Source organism: Polistes canadensis, unplaced genomic scaffold (genome assembly GCF_001313835.1).
Source record: "Polistes canadensis isolate GaletaPanama2010 unplaced genomic scaffold, ASM131383v1 scaffold_99, whole genome shotgun sequence".
Lineage (NCBI taxonomy): Eukaryota > Metazoa > Arthropoda > Insecta > Hymenoptera > Vespidae > Polistes > Polistes canadensis.
Genome location: NW_014569646.1, coordinates 39,921 through 56,867, shown reverse-complemented (window position 1 = coordinate 56,867; position 16,947 = coordinate 39,921). Strand labels below are relative to the sequence as shown.

The 16,947-nt window shown below is 28.4% G+C and overlaps 2 protein-coding genes across 9 annotated transcripts in view; both read right to left on the bottom strand.

The window, feature by feature from the left end:
• Positions 1–30: 30 nt before the first annotated feature.
• LOC106787376 (putative thiamine transporter SLC35F3) lies at positions 31–12,041 on the bottom strand. Of its 8 annotated transcripts, XM_014749690.1 has the most exons (12): positions 10,983–11,071; positions 9,298–9,713; positions 8,899–8,964; positions 8,039–8,334; positions 7,755–7,904; positions 7,123–7,473; positions 6,890–7,018; positions 6,592–6,781; positions 6,335–6,424; positions 5,519–5,648; positions 1,863–2,258; positions 194–278 (listed from the first exon to the last, which is right to left on the bottom strand). In XM_014749690.1, the coding sequence occupies exons 3-11, from the start codon at positions 8,912–8,914 to the stop codon at positions 1,895–1,897; spliced, it is 1,716 nt and encodes a 571-aa protein (XP_014605176.1). In that variant the 5' UTR covers positions 8,915–8,964; positions 9,298–9,713; positions 10,983–11,071; the 3' UTR covers positions 194–278; positions 1,863–1,894. The 8 variants fall into 8 exon arrangements, with proteins under 8 accessions (XP_014605177.1, XP_014605178.1, XP_014605179.1 ...); XM_014749691.1 differs by lacking the exons at positions 1,863–2,258; positions 8,899–8,964 and adding an exon at positions 3,541–3,570 and having other exon boundaries at positions 31–278; XM_014749693.1 differs by lacking the exons at positions 1,863–2,258; positions 8,899–8,964 and adding an exon at positions 3,541–3,592 and having other exon boundaries at positions 186–278.
• A 3,066-nt stretch (positions 12,042–15,107) lies between these two features.
• Positions 15,108–16,947, bottom strand: part of LOC106787406 (serine/arginine repetitive matrix protein 1-like) — a 7,395-nt gene continuing 5,555 nt past the window's right edge. Inside the window, exon 8 of the mRNA XM_014749743.1 lies at positions 15,108–15,538. Within this exon, the coding sequence (XP_014605229.1) occupies positions 15,533–15,538 (6 nt within the window). The 3' untranslated portion in view covers positions 15,108–15,532. The remainder of the gene's footprint in view (positions 15,539–16,947) is intronic.

The following is a 16,947-nucleotide window of genomic DNA, read 5'->3' as shown; positions in this document are numbered from 1 at the left end:
GTTAAATCAAATTATTCTGTCTTCCTTTCCTTTTTATTTTTTTTGTCCCCCCATTTTTTTCCTAATCATAACATTATTATGTTCACAATACCTTAGACAGGACTTTTTTGATGATTGGAACTTGAAACTTGGTTAATGCTTTTACAAATGATGCACTTACAATTAGTCACCGAACCCTTCCTGATGGCGAACGTAGATGAGACTTAATATATCCTGTTCGATAATCTATCACATCACGAGATGCACCACCTGGCATATGCCTATGTCTCCTACTCCATCTGTGAACAGAATTAATTTTGATTAACCGTTATTGATGTATTTATTCTTACAGACAACAAATTGAACATGCAAATATCACACTGCAATCATTTGTTTTTTTTCTTTTTTCTTTACTATTTCACGAGCTCGATTTTCACATCAACATGGTGTAGTAGAACCACAATAAAGAAACATTCTGCAATGATATTGTGTTATCAAGATTTAAAAAGATCATTTAACGTCGACAGTATGAATACAGAATATTTCTATTTTTGTAGGTTTTATAATAACGAAGAATGATGATACTGTTCCAATGAATATAGTTTCTCTGCAATTTTATAATTAATGAAAGTATATAAAAATAGAAATCTTATTGGAATTCTACTTGGGGATGTAATGTAAATATCATCGTTCATCGATATACATCAAGATTAAATTGAATATCATCACACCTCACGATGCTTCATTCCATATCTATAAATGTGTAAGTAAAGTATGCATATAACATTCAAAATAAAGTTACAAAACAAAAACGGGGGTAATATATTAAACATACCACACTCTAATCACACTACAGGTAGGAGATGCCGAATATGAAGAAAAAAACTAATTCATCAAAAATACATTTATATATGTGTTTTACACGTTGGTTGTGTAGTACACACAAAAATTGTTTTTTTTTTACTTTCGTTAATACAATCAATCAATCTTATCATAATTAATTTTCAATAAGGCAATTATACAACATTTTCATAATAAACAATTCTCAGATAGCATTATTGGGATTAAGAGGAATTAAAGCATTTTCTCTAGCTGCTTAATATTAATATTATATTTTTTATTTAAAATCCGAAAAACAAAATACTTACTAACGTTGAAAGTATCTTAATTTTTATCTATTGTATATTTTGAATTATTATTCAAATATTAATAAAAAAAATGTGGAGGTAGATACAAAAAAATAATTGAAATTTTCTTTGATCGTTTTTAAAAAAAAAAATGTATACATAATAAATTCGATAACGCTTTAAATGGTCCACTGTGTCCAAGGATTGCATATGTTGTAGTATTAAATTTACACTTGAAAATGATACCGTATATGTAATCCTTGTAGAATGCAGGAAAATTTAAAACATTACGCTAGAATCTTATGCAAATGCATCCTGTAAATCTTTCAATAACAAATTACTTCCTATATTATTAAATAATCAAATCTTCTCGTAGGAGGGAAACTGGAGATTATTAAATTACAAATACAGTCAGCCTCGGATAAAGAATTGTCGACGTGTGTCAAATACGAGAACATTGATCTATTATTCACACATATATATAAGATTCCAACTCGAAGATCATTAAATAAAGAGAGAAATCAATTTGAAAGGAACATAATTATTAAGTTAAATACAAATAAAGTAAGTTAATTATTTAGAGATACATTTTTAAATAGTATATATAAATTATCGTATAATTAATTATTATATATATATATATATTTAATTTCATAGAAAAATAATTCTGATCAGAAGTTTCTCATAGAAGAAGAAAACTTTGAACGATGAACGCATGAGTTTGATCCGAGTCTAACTGTGTTTGTTCTCTCATACCTTTCTGCGTCCTAGAAGACGTCGATGATCAATCAACGATGGTTGTTGGTGACGATGGCAGTTGAGGTCGAGGTCGAGGTCGAGGTTGAAATCGTGGTTGGGATAGGGAAGCACCGGTGCGATTGGGATTCGGAAGATGGGGTCGAGCTGTTCTGTTGAGACGATGTGTTAACATGTCGATTGTTAAAATTCGAGCTGGTGGCAGTGTTTTGGTTGTTGTTGTTGTTGTTATTGCTGTTGTTGTTGTTGTTATTGTTGTTGTTATTAGCAGTTATTGGGAGAAGAGTTTGTCCATCCCCATGCAAGCTCGCAACCCCATAGCTCCTCAACCTATACTGCCATTGTTGACTCATTCTGCTCCTAACTGTTGTTCTTCGTGGCTGGCACTGCGTCGTACTGCGTATCAAGGGCCACCATAGATCAATGATCAATGATATCTCATTTCTCTCGAGTTTGGATCTCCTTTTCGAACAAGGGGGAGGGGGAGGAGGAGGAGGGAGACTCTAATAAATCTAGACTTTTCTCCTTTTCGTTAGGAATTTAATTTCCGTGATATAATTGTTTTCTTTTTTATATATTTCATTCGTTTGTTCCTTTCGTTCGTTCCACCGTTTTATATCATTTGGTATTACAAAGAAAAATATATATATAGAAGAAAAAAAAAAATAGAGAAAGAGATAGAGAAAGAGACGATAGAATAATTCGCAGGCACTCTCAATGTCGTAACAGGAATCTCATTGGGATTTAATATAACATAAATTGTTTAGATAATAACGCAGGGAAAAAGGTAAACGAATCTGAACTATTGAATCGTTGTATTTAAAAGAATATAAGAAGAAAAATAAAATACAAAATGTAAAAAATATAATGGCAGAATGCAATTTTAATAGAAGATATGAAAATATGAGAAAGGAGAAATCAGAACGCGGAGAAGATAAATAATTTAATTTCTTAATAAATTTCTTTTCTTTTTTTTTCCTCTCAACATTTTAAAATGGATAAACATTATTATTATTATTATAATATAATTCAATATTAAAATAACATATATATATATATATTACATTGAGATTAATCATAAGCATGTGAGTTTTACGTTAAAGCTTTTATTTAGTGATTGCTCGGTAGCTTTGAAATCCAGATTTGTGTTTAAAAGAACGGTGAGTAGCAAAAAGTGAATGAAAGAGAAATAAAGAAGGAAAGAAATAAAAGAGAGAGAAAAAGGAAAAAGAGAAGAAATGACACTAATCAATTTTGTATTTTGGAGGAAAAGCTCATGCATTCACACACCACGCTCAAGCAACATGTTTTACGTATACAAAAATTCAATTGAATTTTATATCAGAGGGATAAATCATGCCGCCATTTATATTGTCCTTACGCTCATTTACTATACAGAAAATTCGTTACTTTATAAAAAGAAAAAAACTTTCTATATAAATATATAAAAAATATAAATATAAATTGTTATGATCGATAACAGATTTTCTTACATATTTTTTTTTTGTAAAGATAAAAGTTATTTCTTGATTACTTGTAAGGGTCTTAGAAAACAGCTTTGGTAAAGGTTTTAACGATAAATAAATTAAATATTTTCTAGATTATTAAAAGATTAAAATATGAATTTTCTGTATTGTCAGTTAGCCGGACGTTTATTAGGCGATATGTATTTTCTTACCTTGAATTGTGACTCATGAGGATAATGTTTCTGTAACAGCATATAATGGATCCTGATAGTTGGGAAGCGAGCGATGAAGTGTTGATGTCGATTCACACATAACACATTTAAGCGGTACAAGCAATTCGGCTTGTGTTAGATTTCCAATTAATAATTAATTAAAATAATAATTAAAGTAAGACAAATGATATCTCCTCTGTAAAATACCTCTCTAATTAAAATTCCCATGTGTAATAAAACCTATCGATATTTCTAATATATCAATAAACGTCAGATACATATAAATTTTGAGTTATCGTTAGATAATTCAAAAATCTTATTAAATGGGGGATAAATAATTCGATTTTTTTTTTCAAGAGAAAATAAAAATAATTCTTTTCGTTATTGTTATGCAAGATTAAAAAAGAGGTCAACTAGCTAGCTAGGATAATGAGAATTACTCGTCAAGTCGTATACTGTTTGGGGTTTGTTTTTCTTTTTAATATCTTTTATAATATTCTAAATTCTTGCAATTGTGTGTGTGTTTTTTTTTTCTTTCTTTTTTTTCCTTAATCGATAATAATTCGACAATGCATTATTGTCGACACAATATATATGTATATATTTGTCTATTATTAATGTTAACTCTTGAAATATTCGTAGGACTTATTTGAATATAATATAACGAGTATATAACGAGTATATAACGTGATTTTATATATATATATATATATATATATATATATATATATATATAAAACATAATATAAGATTTTATTGCTATAACGCGACAACTAGTATACCCCAATAAAAAATGAAAATGAAAAAGAAAAAAAATATATATATATTTATAAAGGAAATCGAATATTACTTTAATTTACGAGATGTCATCGAAGTCACATCTAAAGTAATTATAAAAAATATATATTGTTATTATTGTTTCATCGTACTTATCGATGATCATCAATAAATTACTTAAAATATATTTCTCTATAATATTATTTCTTTCTATTCTTTTTCTCTTTTCTCTTTTATAAACTACACTTTACATTTGTTGCATATTCCAGGCACCCTGTAAAACAATACCAATGCTTGGTTTTTTTTTTTAAAACATCTTAAAAATATCGCACGGATGCACAAATTGGCTCTCTACATGCGAAAGAAAATCTCTACAATTAATGCTGACTTTCAGAAAGAGTTTGGATAGAACTTTTTTTCCCTATGTATGTATTCTAAAGAAACAAATTATATATCTAAGTTCTTATTTTCTTTCTTATTCTTCTTGTTGGAAGCTGGTTCATCATCGAGATATCTTTTAGTCAAATATTTTTAAAAAAGACCTCAACGATTGTTCACGAAAAGTGTCTTCTGATTACCATAAGAAACGTTTTGAAATATTTCACGATGGTTAGATCAACTTTAAACATAAAAAGGAGATATAAAAGCTTTTTCTAAACATTTCCACATTAAATTTTTCTAATTAAGGAAGGACGCGCGATAAAGGAAGAAAAAAGAATAAGAATAAGAAGAAGAAGAAGAAGAAGAAGAAGAAGAAGATGGAGAATATTCCTATAAGGCAATCATTATAAAATACAAAGCGTATCCTACTTATTAAGTGAGACTACATTCTTGCCCTCTATCTAGGTGCGAAAGAAGATTAAACAAAAATAATTATTTTCATATTCTTGCAAGAATATAAATGTGTGTATATTGTGCCCATACGTGCACACTTTTTATGCATCTTATCTATATATCTATCATTTGATATAAAATACTCATATTGTATATACATATAAAAATATATAAATAAGATATAGATAGATAGATAGATAGATAGACAGGTAGATAGATAGATAGAGAAGAATATCACTAAAAGATCAAACTAAATGCTAATAATAATAAATATAATAAGAACTTAAAATAAAATTTGTAATACTTTGGATTGTAAAGTGCATACCACATAATTGCTTTATAATAAAAAATATCATAGTGTGCATACCGAAGGAGTCTTGTTATGTAATCGGGCCAGTTGTCTGGGAACATCACGAGAAAGAAGCCGACAGCAATGAAGATCATTCCGGCCAGCTTCATGCCCATGAAGTGCGCTCCATACAGAACGACATCCAGAGCTATGCAATCATTTCAACGGGGCGATTACTAACATTGCAGTCGTCGTGTTTTCCTTATTTTTTGAAGTTATACTTCTTTTGGCGCGTTTTGGAAAGTGAAGTTAAATGCGACCGAAAAATCGACACCACGAAGTTGTCGATATTTACGATGCGCGGGCAAATTGAAGTTATTTTTGATGTTATAAAAGTTATATTCGTTTTGGTACGCTAAAAAAGTATAACTTCTTACGTGCATAAGTAAATACACACATCAGTTTTTTTTTCTTTTTTTTCTTCTTCTTTAATAAAACTTTCGAATTTGTATGACTGTTCCTCTGGAACTTCATTGATGATATCTAAATGAATTAGGAATGATCTCAATGAAGTTTCTGAGAAACAGTATATTCCTTCGAAAGATCTTTTACGTGATAAGTGAGGTCATGCATATATATTGTATAAATACATATATAGATATTAAATGGTATGCAGCATTCTCATTAATTAATTGTATTTCTGTAAATTTAAATTTCATTAGAAAATGATTAATATATATAAATATATGTATATATACATAAATAACTAATTACTTTTCTTCCTTTAGAATGAACTCATTAAAATAATGATCAAATTGTGCGCTATGCCCAATAAAAGAAAAAAAACGTAAATGCGATGCAAAGACTGTGGTGTATTGTTATCGATGTACATACCTGCTGAAACAGGAACAGCAGTTATCAGACCAAGTGTAATGAATAGATCATAAGTAAGTGCGATGCTGAAGTTTCCTAACATATTTGCAACTGTAACATAATGAGTGCTTACTTAATTAATAATTCTAAAAGGTTTACTAATTCCTTTAAATTGTGTTATCGTTCACCAGCATCACATTAGAATAGAGTGAGAGAAAGAAAGAGAGAGGGAATAGGCTATAGAATATTAATTGAAAGAAGTCAATACATGATCAGACCTAGATGAAGTATGCTGGCTGACAAAAGAGCTGCCCATGGTAATCGAGTCCAATTTACGCTTTCAGCACCCGAGAAATAAAGGGCCAAACAGATTGGCCATAAAAGGGCAGCGTTGCAAAGACCAATCAGAGAAAAGAATAATGACATTTGGCCAAAAGTCGTTTCTCCTATAACTTTCTTAAATACCACCTGGAAATAAAAAAGAAAAAAAAAAGAAAAAAAGGTATTTGTTCTTGGAATTATATTTTCCTCTATCTTTTCAATGAAATGTTCGAAAGTTTTTTACAGAGTCGTTACTTTGTAAACAGCAGATCCAGCTGCTGCTGTTGTTGCTAGTACTACGCCACCCAATGTGGGACTTCCTGTTATACCATCCATGTAAGCTAAAAGAGCTATACCAGTATTGCACAGGATCACTGCTACTATCTATAATAAATTTGATGAATATTTATATATAAAATCATATAATATATGCAGGATGTAAAATTCAAATAGAAACACTTAAATATTTCCATTATCTATAATCTTACCCTAACTCCAACAAATTGTTCGTGAAGGATCACCCAAGATAAAAGATAAACGCAGGAAACATTGGTAGCAAACAAAGCCATAACGTCAGTAGCCAAAAGTATCCTTAATGAGTAGATGTACATGTAATTAGTAACAACCCAAAGTCCACAAAAGAGACTACATTTAACGAGGAAACGTCCACCAGTGAAACCCTTGTCTCGAAATCCACGAAGACTTTCTGCTAATATTTCTGATGGCGTCGTACATTTAGTTCTAACTGCTCGGCAAATGAAATAAACTGGAAAGTATAATACTTCCCAGTTCGTGCAGAACCATGTTGTGAAGAAGGGTGCATTGTATGGAAGCACAGTCTACAATGAAATATTAATGTTAATTATAATGATAAAGTTATAACATCTAAATTAAGAATATTGTGTTCTTTTTTTTGTATTTTATCTAAATGATGGTATTATTTTTTTCTTTTTAAAGCAACTAATAGAAAATAAGATTTGAATTGTATAAATGAAAGAACGTAATCGTGTGCATCCAATTAAATAAGACGAATATAAGATAAGAAAATGAGAAGTGGGTAAAGGCCTCTTGGCAGTGAGAAAAGAGTGTCTTAAAGAATTGAAGCACCGTGTCTAATTACATGCTGATGACGGGGCTCGGTAACGGAGACATTTGATGCGGATGTATAACTAGGGCTCGTTTGTTTATGAAAGTATAAATATTTTATGCAATGAGTTGCTCCAACCCAGCTAGCTGTCACACATATTGTAACACACACGCCAAAATATATCTGAAATAATCGAAGAAGAAAAAAATAAGTATAAATATTTTCTATGTGCCTTTTTTTTCTAGTATATAATATAACATATGGACAATAAATAATAATAATTAATTAATTCAAAATAAATGAAATAAATTATATACTTTTTTTGCAGATTCTGCACAACAGGATGCATAACAAGCGGAGAGTTTGTTCGGTCTGGATTGTTGATAAGCTACAGAAGGTGTAGTCACATTACACGTAGGTTGAGTTTGACTTAAAGAAGAACCATGTCCCTGACCTCCTCCTCCACCACCACCAGGTCCTCCTGTACTTCCGGTAGCGATACCAGTACCAGTTCCAGAACCTACACCGCTACCACTTGTTTCTAAAGATCTACAACTTGATGCTGAATCACCGCATCCACCAGCGACGCTGCAACCTTGCTGTTGCTCGCACTCTGAAATAATAAACATCTAAATTAGTATATTTTACGTATAATCAAATTAAACAAAAAAGAAACAAAAAATGATGAGTATGAGCAAAGCAACAATGTGAAGAAATAACAAATGAATGATGTGTGTATGTATATTAATGTGTAATATTAATGAATAGCAATAAGCGGTGCTATTATACAAATAATTAACAAATATATTTATTGTTTTTAGTTCAGCGATTGTGTTCCATTAAGAAAAAGTGTGTGCCCGGCAAGTTATTACCCAGCCATTTAATTGCTTTCAATGCAAAGAACGAAGCTCTTTCATTGATATTGCTATAAATGAACTAAATCAAAGCGAACATGAACTCCTCGTATATTTGTACTATCGTTCATGAGTCATATCGGACAGCTAGTTATATACATTTCATATTTGATTTAATAAATAGTATGTAGAATAATGAAAATTTAAATATTTATGATTAAAGTGCCCGATGATTTATGAACGTCAGATATATATATACGGTATACACTTTTTATTCTATTCTAGAACTCTCTAAACCATAAAAACTACCACAAAACGCGTACCCTGAAGATAAGACATCACCCCGGTTGTAAAAATTCCTCTTGGCTTCTTATGCTCTTAACGTAACACTGGTATAATGTAGAGGAAATCATTTTTGATGAAACCAAGTTTTTCTATGTGTTCTCTCTTTTGTTTTATTCTATACGTATTACGAGGTGTCTCATTTAATGTTTCATTACAATAAAAACAATATCTTTAATAAATATTAAGTGAATAAAGTTTCATTAAAATCTTATAATTGAAGCATTTGGGTTATTATATTGTTAGGAATAAATTAGTTCAATCTGGACTGAGAACATTGATTTAAATGATATTGAACTTAAAGGAGACAACCCGTTTATATTTAAATATGGTTCGTATATTCGTAGTAGTAACTTTTGGCTCCTATAAATGTGTCTTACCTGTCGAATCCAGCACAACTTGAATAGGACTGGCAATTGGACCATGGTTCTGTTGATCCTCGCTAAGGACTATACTTGGTGCACGAGATCGTCGGGGATGAAATATCGTTGCTACTTCCCCAACATTTCCGCTACCCATGTTTAAATTTGCTCTTTGAAACATTTTTCAATGTTATCGATCAGCATATCCACAAATTATCAGGAAACGATTGATTTAATTTAAATGAAATCGCACGGAACAGGCAATGGAAGATGATTCGCCAGAAGAAGATAATCAGGAGGATGATGAAGAAGAAGTAGAAGAAGAAGAAGAAGAAGGCACGTGAAAGAAGATCTGTCTTAGCAGTAGTAGCAGTAGATACCAGTAGTTGTAGTAGTTGTAGCGATTAAATCGCTCCATGATTTCACTCTGGATTCTAAAAAAATCAGTCATCCTTGTAAAAGGATACTTTTCAAGGTATACGACCACACGTGTCTGCTTTTAAGTTCACTCAAATGAGTTTATTTTGATGGTCGAGTATATAACTGCATTCCTTTAGTTTTTTTTTTCTTTTTTAGTTGAACACGTTACGACGATCTTGTTAATAATGTTAAATATTATGGAATATTTAATTGTGGAGATTTTCAATAAGTCAAGATAATTATTTTGGATGTACAATTTCATTCGACACTTACCATCTTCCAAAACAACAATAATAATAACAATAACAACAACAACAACGATAATAATAATGAAAGAAACCATATATAAAGGTAAAATATAAGATAATTTGTGTGCGAAATTAAGCTCGAAGCAAAGCACTCAATTAATTTTCTTCATTTACTTTTTCTTTCTTTTTTACTTATTATTATTTTATCATTTATTATTTCTTTTTAGTTTTTTTTAAATGTGACCGCAAAAGCTAATAAGCATGAGCGTGCACGAAACAATTTCGCGTAACATAATGGATCGCTTGCTTTGAATTTGAACAATGACATTGCTTTTTTTCTTTTCTTTTTCCTTTTATACACGATACCTTTCGTTTTAATTGTAAGATTTAGAATAAAATATTTACTAGAAAAAAATAAAAATATAAAGAAATATTTAATTGTGAAAAATTGACTCTCGCACAAATACGTTAAACTAGCTCGTAATAATTTATGTTCATTATGGAATCGCGTGACTAGAGAAGAGTAATGATTAAAAAAAATATCCCTTGTCACATTATTCTCTTTTCTTTTCTTTTTCTTTTTTTTTCTTTTTTAATTAGAATACGATTGCCTCCCTTTCGATATTTTTTTCTTCTTTTAATATTTAACAAACAAATTAAATAAATCTAAAGCAACTAGAATCATACAATCTTTTTACACACGTTTTTATTCCACCTGCAAATGTTTCATAATTTGTATAATTCGATCTAAATTCTATTCATTTTATTTAGAGATAAATCATACAGCATGTACATATATACATACGTAGAAAAAAATATTTAACGATTAATATTTTCGAATTTGGTTTGCAGGTCACAATAAAACGTGTATACAATTGAAAATAAAAGGAACAGGTTTATACAACCGTAGACATTTTATAAAGTTACCCCTTTCACATCGAACAGCGTTATTTCAAGCAATGGCTTCTTAAATTTATTAATAATTAATAAGAACGAATATTGACATGCAGTTAAAGAAAAAAAATATTAATATACCTTCTTTACGGTTCTCCTCGAAGTTTACGCTGCGTTCGAAATTTGAACCTTCCATTGTACATGGTCTCTCTCCACAACCTTTTATTTTATTGTCAACCACGCAGAATGAGAAACAATAACGTCGAGAAACGTTACTACACAATGCTACGTACAATATATATATACATAAAGGAAAAAGAGAACTACAAGAAAAAATTAGAATAATAAGAACTGGTAGAAAAGAAAGAAAGAAAGAAAGAAAGGAAGGAAGGAAGAGAAAAAAGAAAGGAACAAAAATTCAGGACAAAATCGGTCAACAATTATTGATGACAATTAACGGCGCTTTTTTTCTTAACTTCTATTCTTGAATTGTACGTTTTATGGCTGCCCTATTAACGAAAATCTAATAACAATATATTGTTTATCTAACACGTTTTGAAAATCTCATTTAAAAAAGAAAAACAAATAGAAATGTGTTGACGAGCGTTAATAGGAAACAAAGGAATACAAATAAATTGGGTAAAATATTCGGATGGATTAGGAGTTGTGTGGTGTACGTTTGTTGGAAAATGTGTTAAACGTTTTTCACTACTCTGAGTTCCTCCTCTTCCTTTTGAGAAGCTTTAGAAGAAGCTCGTTAAATGACCGAACGAGAACGAAGTGTACCGTTCTACGCGTGCGAGGAACGCGTACTATCTCGATTCTATAGAAATGCTTCTATCTAAGCACCCTGGCGTGTCATTGATTACCAGGCTTGCTATCGTTCTCCGTTCGTTCACCACCACCACCACCACAAACCCCAATACTTTAACTGCGCCTGCGTTTGTTTCCCGTCATTGCAAATCTCTTCCAGTAAGCTTTCCTGATGGAAAAACAGGCCTCGTATTCTTATTATATTATTTTTTGTTTCTTATTTAAATAATAAATTATATTCGTATGCATACACTATTTATTATTTATATCTTAAACAAATTTGTCTAGATGATTTATATATATTATTTTTTTTTGTTACCTGATTTGTAGCTAAATAATGTAATTGCATAAGTTGATAATTTTTATTTGATTTTCAAATTATGAGAATGTTCGAATTTAAATTTTTTGTTTTGTTTAATATTATATATGTTATAAATATAATGTATGGTACGTTCGTTCATGCTATAATCACCACTACTACATGCCTCAATATCTTTACTGCGTCTGCGTTTATGTTTCCCTTTATAAGAAATTTCTTCTAGTAAGCCTTCACAAAAAATACGAGCCTTGTGCTTTAATTATTAATTGTTTTTTTGTTATTTTGATAATTAATTTGACTACATAATTATATTTTTACGTATACTATAATAAACAATACAATAAACAAATTATTTTTGTCATAGATTTTAATTCAATTGTCGCGTATATTTGATATTAAATATATATATATTGCAATTAATATTAATTTATTAAACGTGAATATATAGTTTACTGTTATATCTCAACTAATCAACATGTAATTAAAAATATAAATAATTAATTAATAAAATGTAAATGTAATATTATTGTTATATTTCAACAACTTATCAATATATAATATATACATACAGGTTTTATATATTATATAAAAAAAGGAAAACACTTGATTCATAGGTCAAAAATATTTTATTCCGTATTTTTCTGAAATGAGAGATCCGTATTAATCCGAAGCAACACGCGAGACAAGCATTACTGAATTAATTTTCAGTTCTTAATTGTAGATGCATATGTATATTGCATACATATATGCTTGTTAATTCTAAACCAAAAATTCTGTTATATCTTTTTTCTTTTTCTTTCTCCTTCCATCGAAAATCTATAAACGCACACATATTTATATTCATTTATATATATAAGTATTATACATATATATTTTTATATCATAGATATTATATAGGGTGACGCAACAAGAACAGCATTTTTATCTATTATGGAAAATTTCGCTCGAAGAATCGTCATTTGTAAATGATGGTTAATATCATTTTTCATGTATAATTCCCATGGGCACTAATTAGATATATATAGATTATTGAAAAAAAAAAAAAAATTCTTTTGAAATTTATATTATTTAAAATTGCAGTTTTGGTTGCATCACTTTATATAAATATAAAAATATATGTATGTATATGTATATATATATATATATGTATATATTATTTGTATAATATTTAAAATAGTACAATCACACGTATACACAATCTAATAATAAATTACGTAGCAAATAACGGATGGTACGACCGTGTGTTTTAATTTCTTATTTTGTTTTCTTTCTTTCTTTTTTTTTTTTTTTTTTTTTTAAATAATGCTAAAACACAAACAAAGTTTATCGAGTCCTTCGTGTGTAAAAAATAAAAGATTATTTTTCATTAAATTTGTTCTGAAATTTTGAATTCCTATCGCCATCCGCTTTTACCGCAATGACAACAAATTTAGACATGTAAATGAAATAATGTAACGATAGAATGTTCAGAAATACGGAATACAAAAATGCTATATTTATTATGGAATAACACAGAGGTTTCATTTAAAACTATTTAATTATGTACATTGATTCTAAAAAAGTTATTTCAAAATGAAAAAAAGAAACTTTCCTGTTAAAATTATTAAAAATCATAGTAAATATAAAATAATATATTTACTTTTTTCTTATGGCCATTGATTAAAAAATAATATGTTATATTTCTCGTACACACCTATATACATATAAAACAAATTAAATACAGAATATTATTAAAACTGTGTTATTCGATAATGAATTATGTTTTAGGTAAAATTATTAATGTCGCTTTATCACATTATTAGATAATTTGTTCTCAACAGAAATTTATAATTCTGTTAGGACAATTTATAAATATATACATACGTATATATATATGTATATATATATTTACAAGATATTTATTTATTATTGCAACTCCCAGAGTTGATCATTTTATTATACACACACGCGCTAGATATATCATATAAATAAAATTTATTATGCGTTTAATTTCTCGACTGGAGTAATGCGATGTCGCACAGGGATTATTACTTTGGTAGAAAATATGTGAAAAAATATATTTTCCTAATATTTTTCTTCCTTTTCTTTTCTTTTTAATTTTTTTTTTTTCCCCTTCCGACAAATTAATTACAAATCAAGGCACGTATGTAGCAACGGTGAATAATAATATTAGTTGTTATCATTTAATATAAGTTTCCGCTGTTTAAAAAACTTTGATACTAAAGTTTCTTCTTTTAACTTAGCTATGACAACTTTGATATTAAAGTTTTTGCGAATGAAACCTCGAATAAATGTAATTCTCTTTTATTGAATTAAATTAACACTTACACCTTCATAGATGCTATGAGGTACGCAACTTGCATATTTAAATCATATTTTTTTCTTGATTACCACTACAATTATATTATATTATATATACACGTTTTAATATATATATATATATATCAGTTTGTAAATTTCCACGCATTGTTAGCGTGTACGCATTCTTCCTGGCTATATATTTTATTTTATTTTATATTTAATATTATTTATTGAATAATTATTAAACTAAGAAAATGCCAGTAAATATAATAATATTAATTACCCATGGTAAAATATATAAGTAATCAAATATTGCTACGTTAAATACTTTTTAAAAATTACTAACATTCCTAAAGAGTGTCATAAAAATATGTAAAAAAGTATAGTACTACTATACTATATAGCTAAAATATGAATATGAATATGAATTAATAATAATAATTATATTTTGCAGGTAGCTATTTTGATATATATATAGCATAATATTCATCAGTCGAATTTGAGAGAATATATCCACAGTATTAATTAGTTAAAATGACGTACACAGTATTAATAATTTAATATCATCCAAACCATGATTTATCTTTCATCTAAATAATAAGTTTATACGATGTCCTTAGGGATGTTCGATGGATATACGTTAATACGATTTACAAAATATTCTACATATTTTTCATTTTTTTTCTTTTTTTCTTATACGATAAACCAATTTTTAACTAATCAGTTTAATTTTCATATATGCGTGTATATATATATATATATACAGACGATATTATTTATACAATATTTTGCTACATCTTGATATATGTTTTAGGTGTATAAAGGGTGATTTTGGGATAATTAATGATCCTTGTTTATTAAATGAATGATCGATTTAAATTATTTACACGTAACTTCTCAACAGAAATAGGCATGATTTAATATTCATTATTTTTGTTATTAAATCAAAAATCTAATAGCAAGGGCTTAACAATAAATAACTAAATAAGAATTTAAACATTAAATGTGCAAATTATATATATTGTCTTTCGTTAAATTAATAACACGACACACGGATTATCCTTAACTGTGTATTCGTATATGTGTGTGTTTGATTTTTATAAGTATATTTGCAACTTGCTATATAGTTTTAACACGCCTAATATGCTTACATCTTCCTACGTTGACAAAAAATGAGGGAAGATGGACATCGTCTCTCTTTCTCTCTTATTTTCTTCGCATAAATACGCAAGCAATCAGGTGCAAACGCGGATTAACTTTATTCCTAAACAAAAAAGAGATCACGTTTTATTTTCCTAACCGGAATATTGTACCTTTTCAAAAACTTACTATATAATAAATATATATAGAATTGATATCAAGCACTTCTTTCTCTTTCTCTCTCACACACACACACACACACACACACACTCTCTCTCTCTCTCTCTTTCTCATGCTTTCTTTATATGTGTATGTGTGCTACTACCTTCTAACATATTTATAATCATCGAAAACTATTTAATCCAGACATACGATTTGCATTGGTGCAACAACTAATCAAACACAAGTCGTATCTTCAACTAATATTTAAAAGAGAATATACAAGATGTCAGAGGTTTTTTCAGTCAAACATTGTTACCATATATTATGCATGAAAATAAGAAAGTAATGTTGTATAAACATATATATATATATATATTATTTTTAAAGTTTTATTTTAAAAATTTATAACCCAAATTATTAATCATTTAATTTCTTCTTTATAGTGTCTACTGTTTTAACAAATGCAAGTATGACACACTGCTGTAGAATGGAATGAACTGTTTCATATAATTGTGAGTGCACATTCAAAAAAATTGAGCAATGCTTGACTCTTCTGCCAAGAAATCTAATTGATATTCTCTTACAGCAGTTAAAATATTTCTTTCGCACAAACCATACACATTATGAATGCTCACATATTCTTGGTTTAAAAATACTTTCTACATTTCGATCAGTAGAATTCCATCGAAGAAACTGATATCGATTGGAATTTGTTACATCATCTCGAAATACTAAATACAATTGATTAAAAATTAAAATACAATCTTTGCTAAGTTAATATGACAATTTGTAATTTAAATTATAACTTTTGAATTAAGCTCTAAATGACTTATGCTTATATAACATATTTTTCTTATTTTCATATATACAATACATCAACACTGTTCGACTAGAAAAAGCTTGGACACCCTTTGCAAATTTGTATTACTAACATTTTGTCAATAATGTATGTACATTATTTGTAGAGATATATTTTTAAACGTTTCTTTTTACTATTATTGTAAAGTACCTTTTGTTATATTTAATTCGATAAATATATATCGTATGATTGTTGAATTTGTGTTGAGTTTAACATACTGATATATAGCCTGATTTTAAATGAGAATTTAAAGAAAATTCTATATTTTGAACACAAGTAATGTAATATCCTTAATAAATTTTTAATTGATGAGATAAACTTGAAATTTTTTATATAAATAATATGTGTTTATAAAGGAAGCTATTAATTTTATATACAAGCTTTTTATAATATCATTTGGTACGTGTTGCGTGTTAATGTTAAAAATATTATTATGTATAAAGATAATACATGCACATTTCTTTGCAAGATATTTGATCATATGTATGATACATACACACACGTATATATAT

Bases quoted from the DNA above. Each gene is read 5' to 3' on its own strand.
- LOC106787376 (XM_014749687.1), bottom strand. From the start codon at position 9,460: ATGTTTCAAAGAGCAAATTTAAACATGGGTAGCGGAAATGTTGGGGAA. The intron at 6,425-6,591 runs GTCTGATCATGT...ATTATGTTACAG, and splicing joins AGCCAGCATACTTCATCTAG to TTGCAAATATGTTAGGAAAC. The intron at 5,649-6,334 runs GTATGTACATCG...ATGATTGCATAG, and splicing joins TGCTGTTCCTGTTTCAGCAG to CTCTGGATGTCGTTCTGTAT.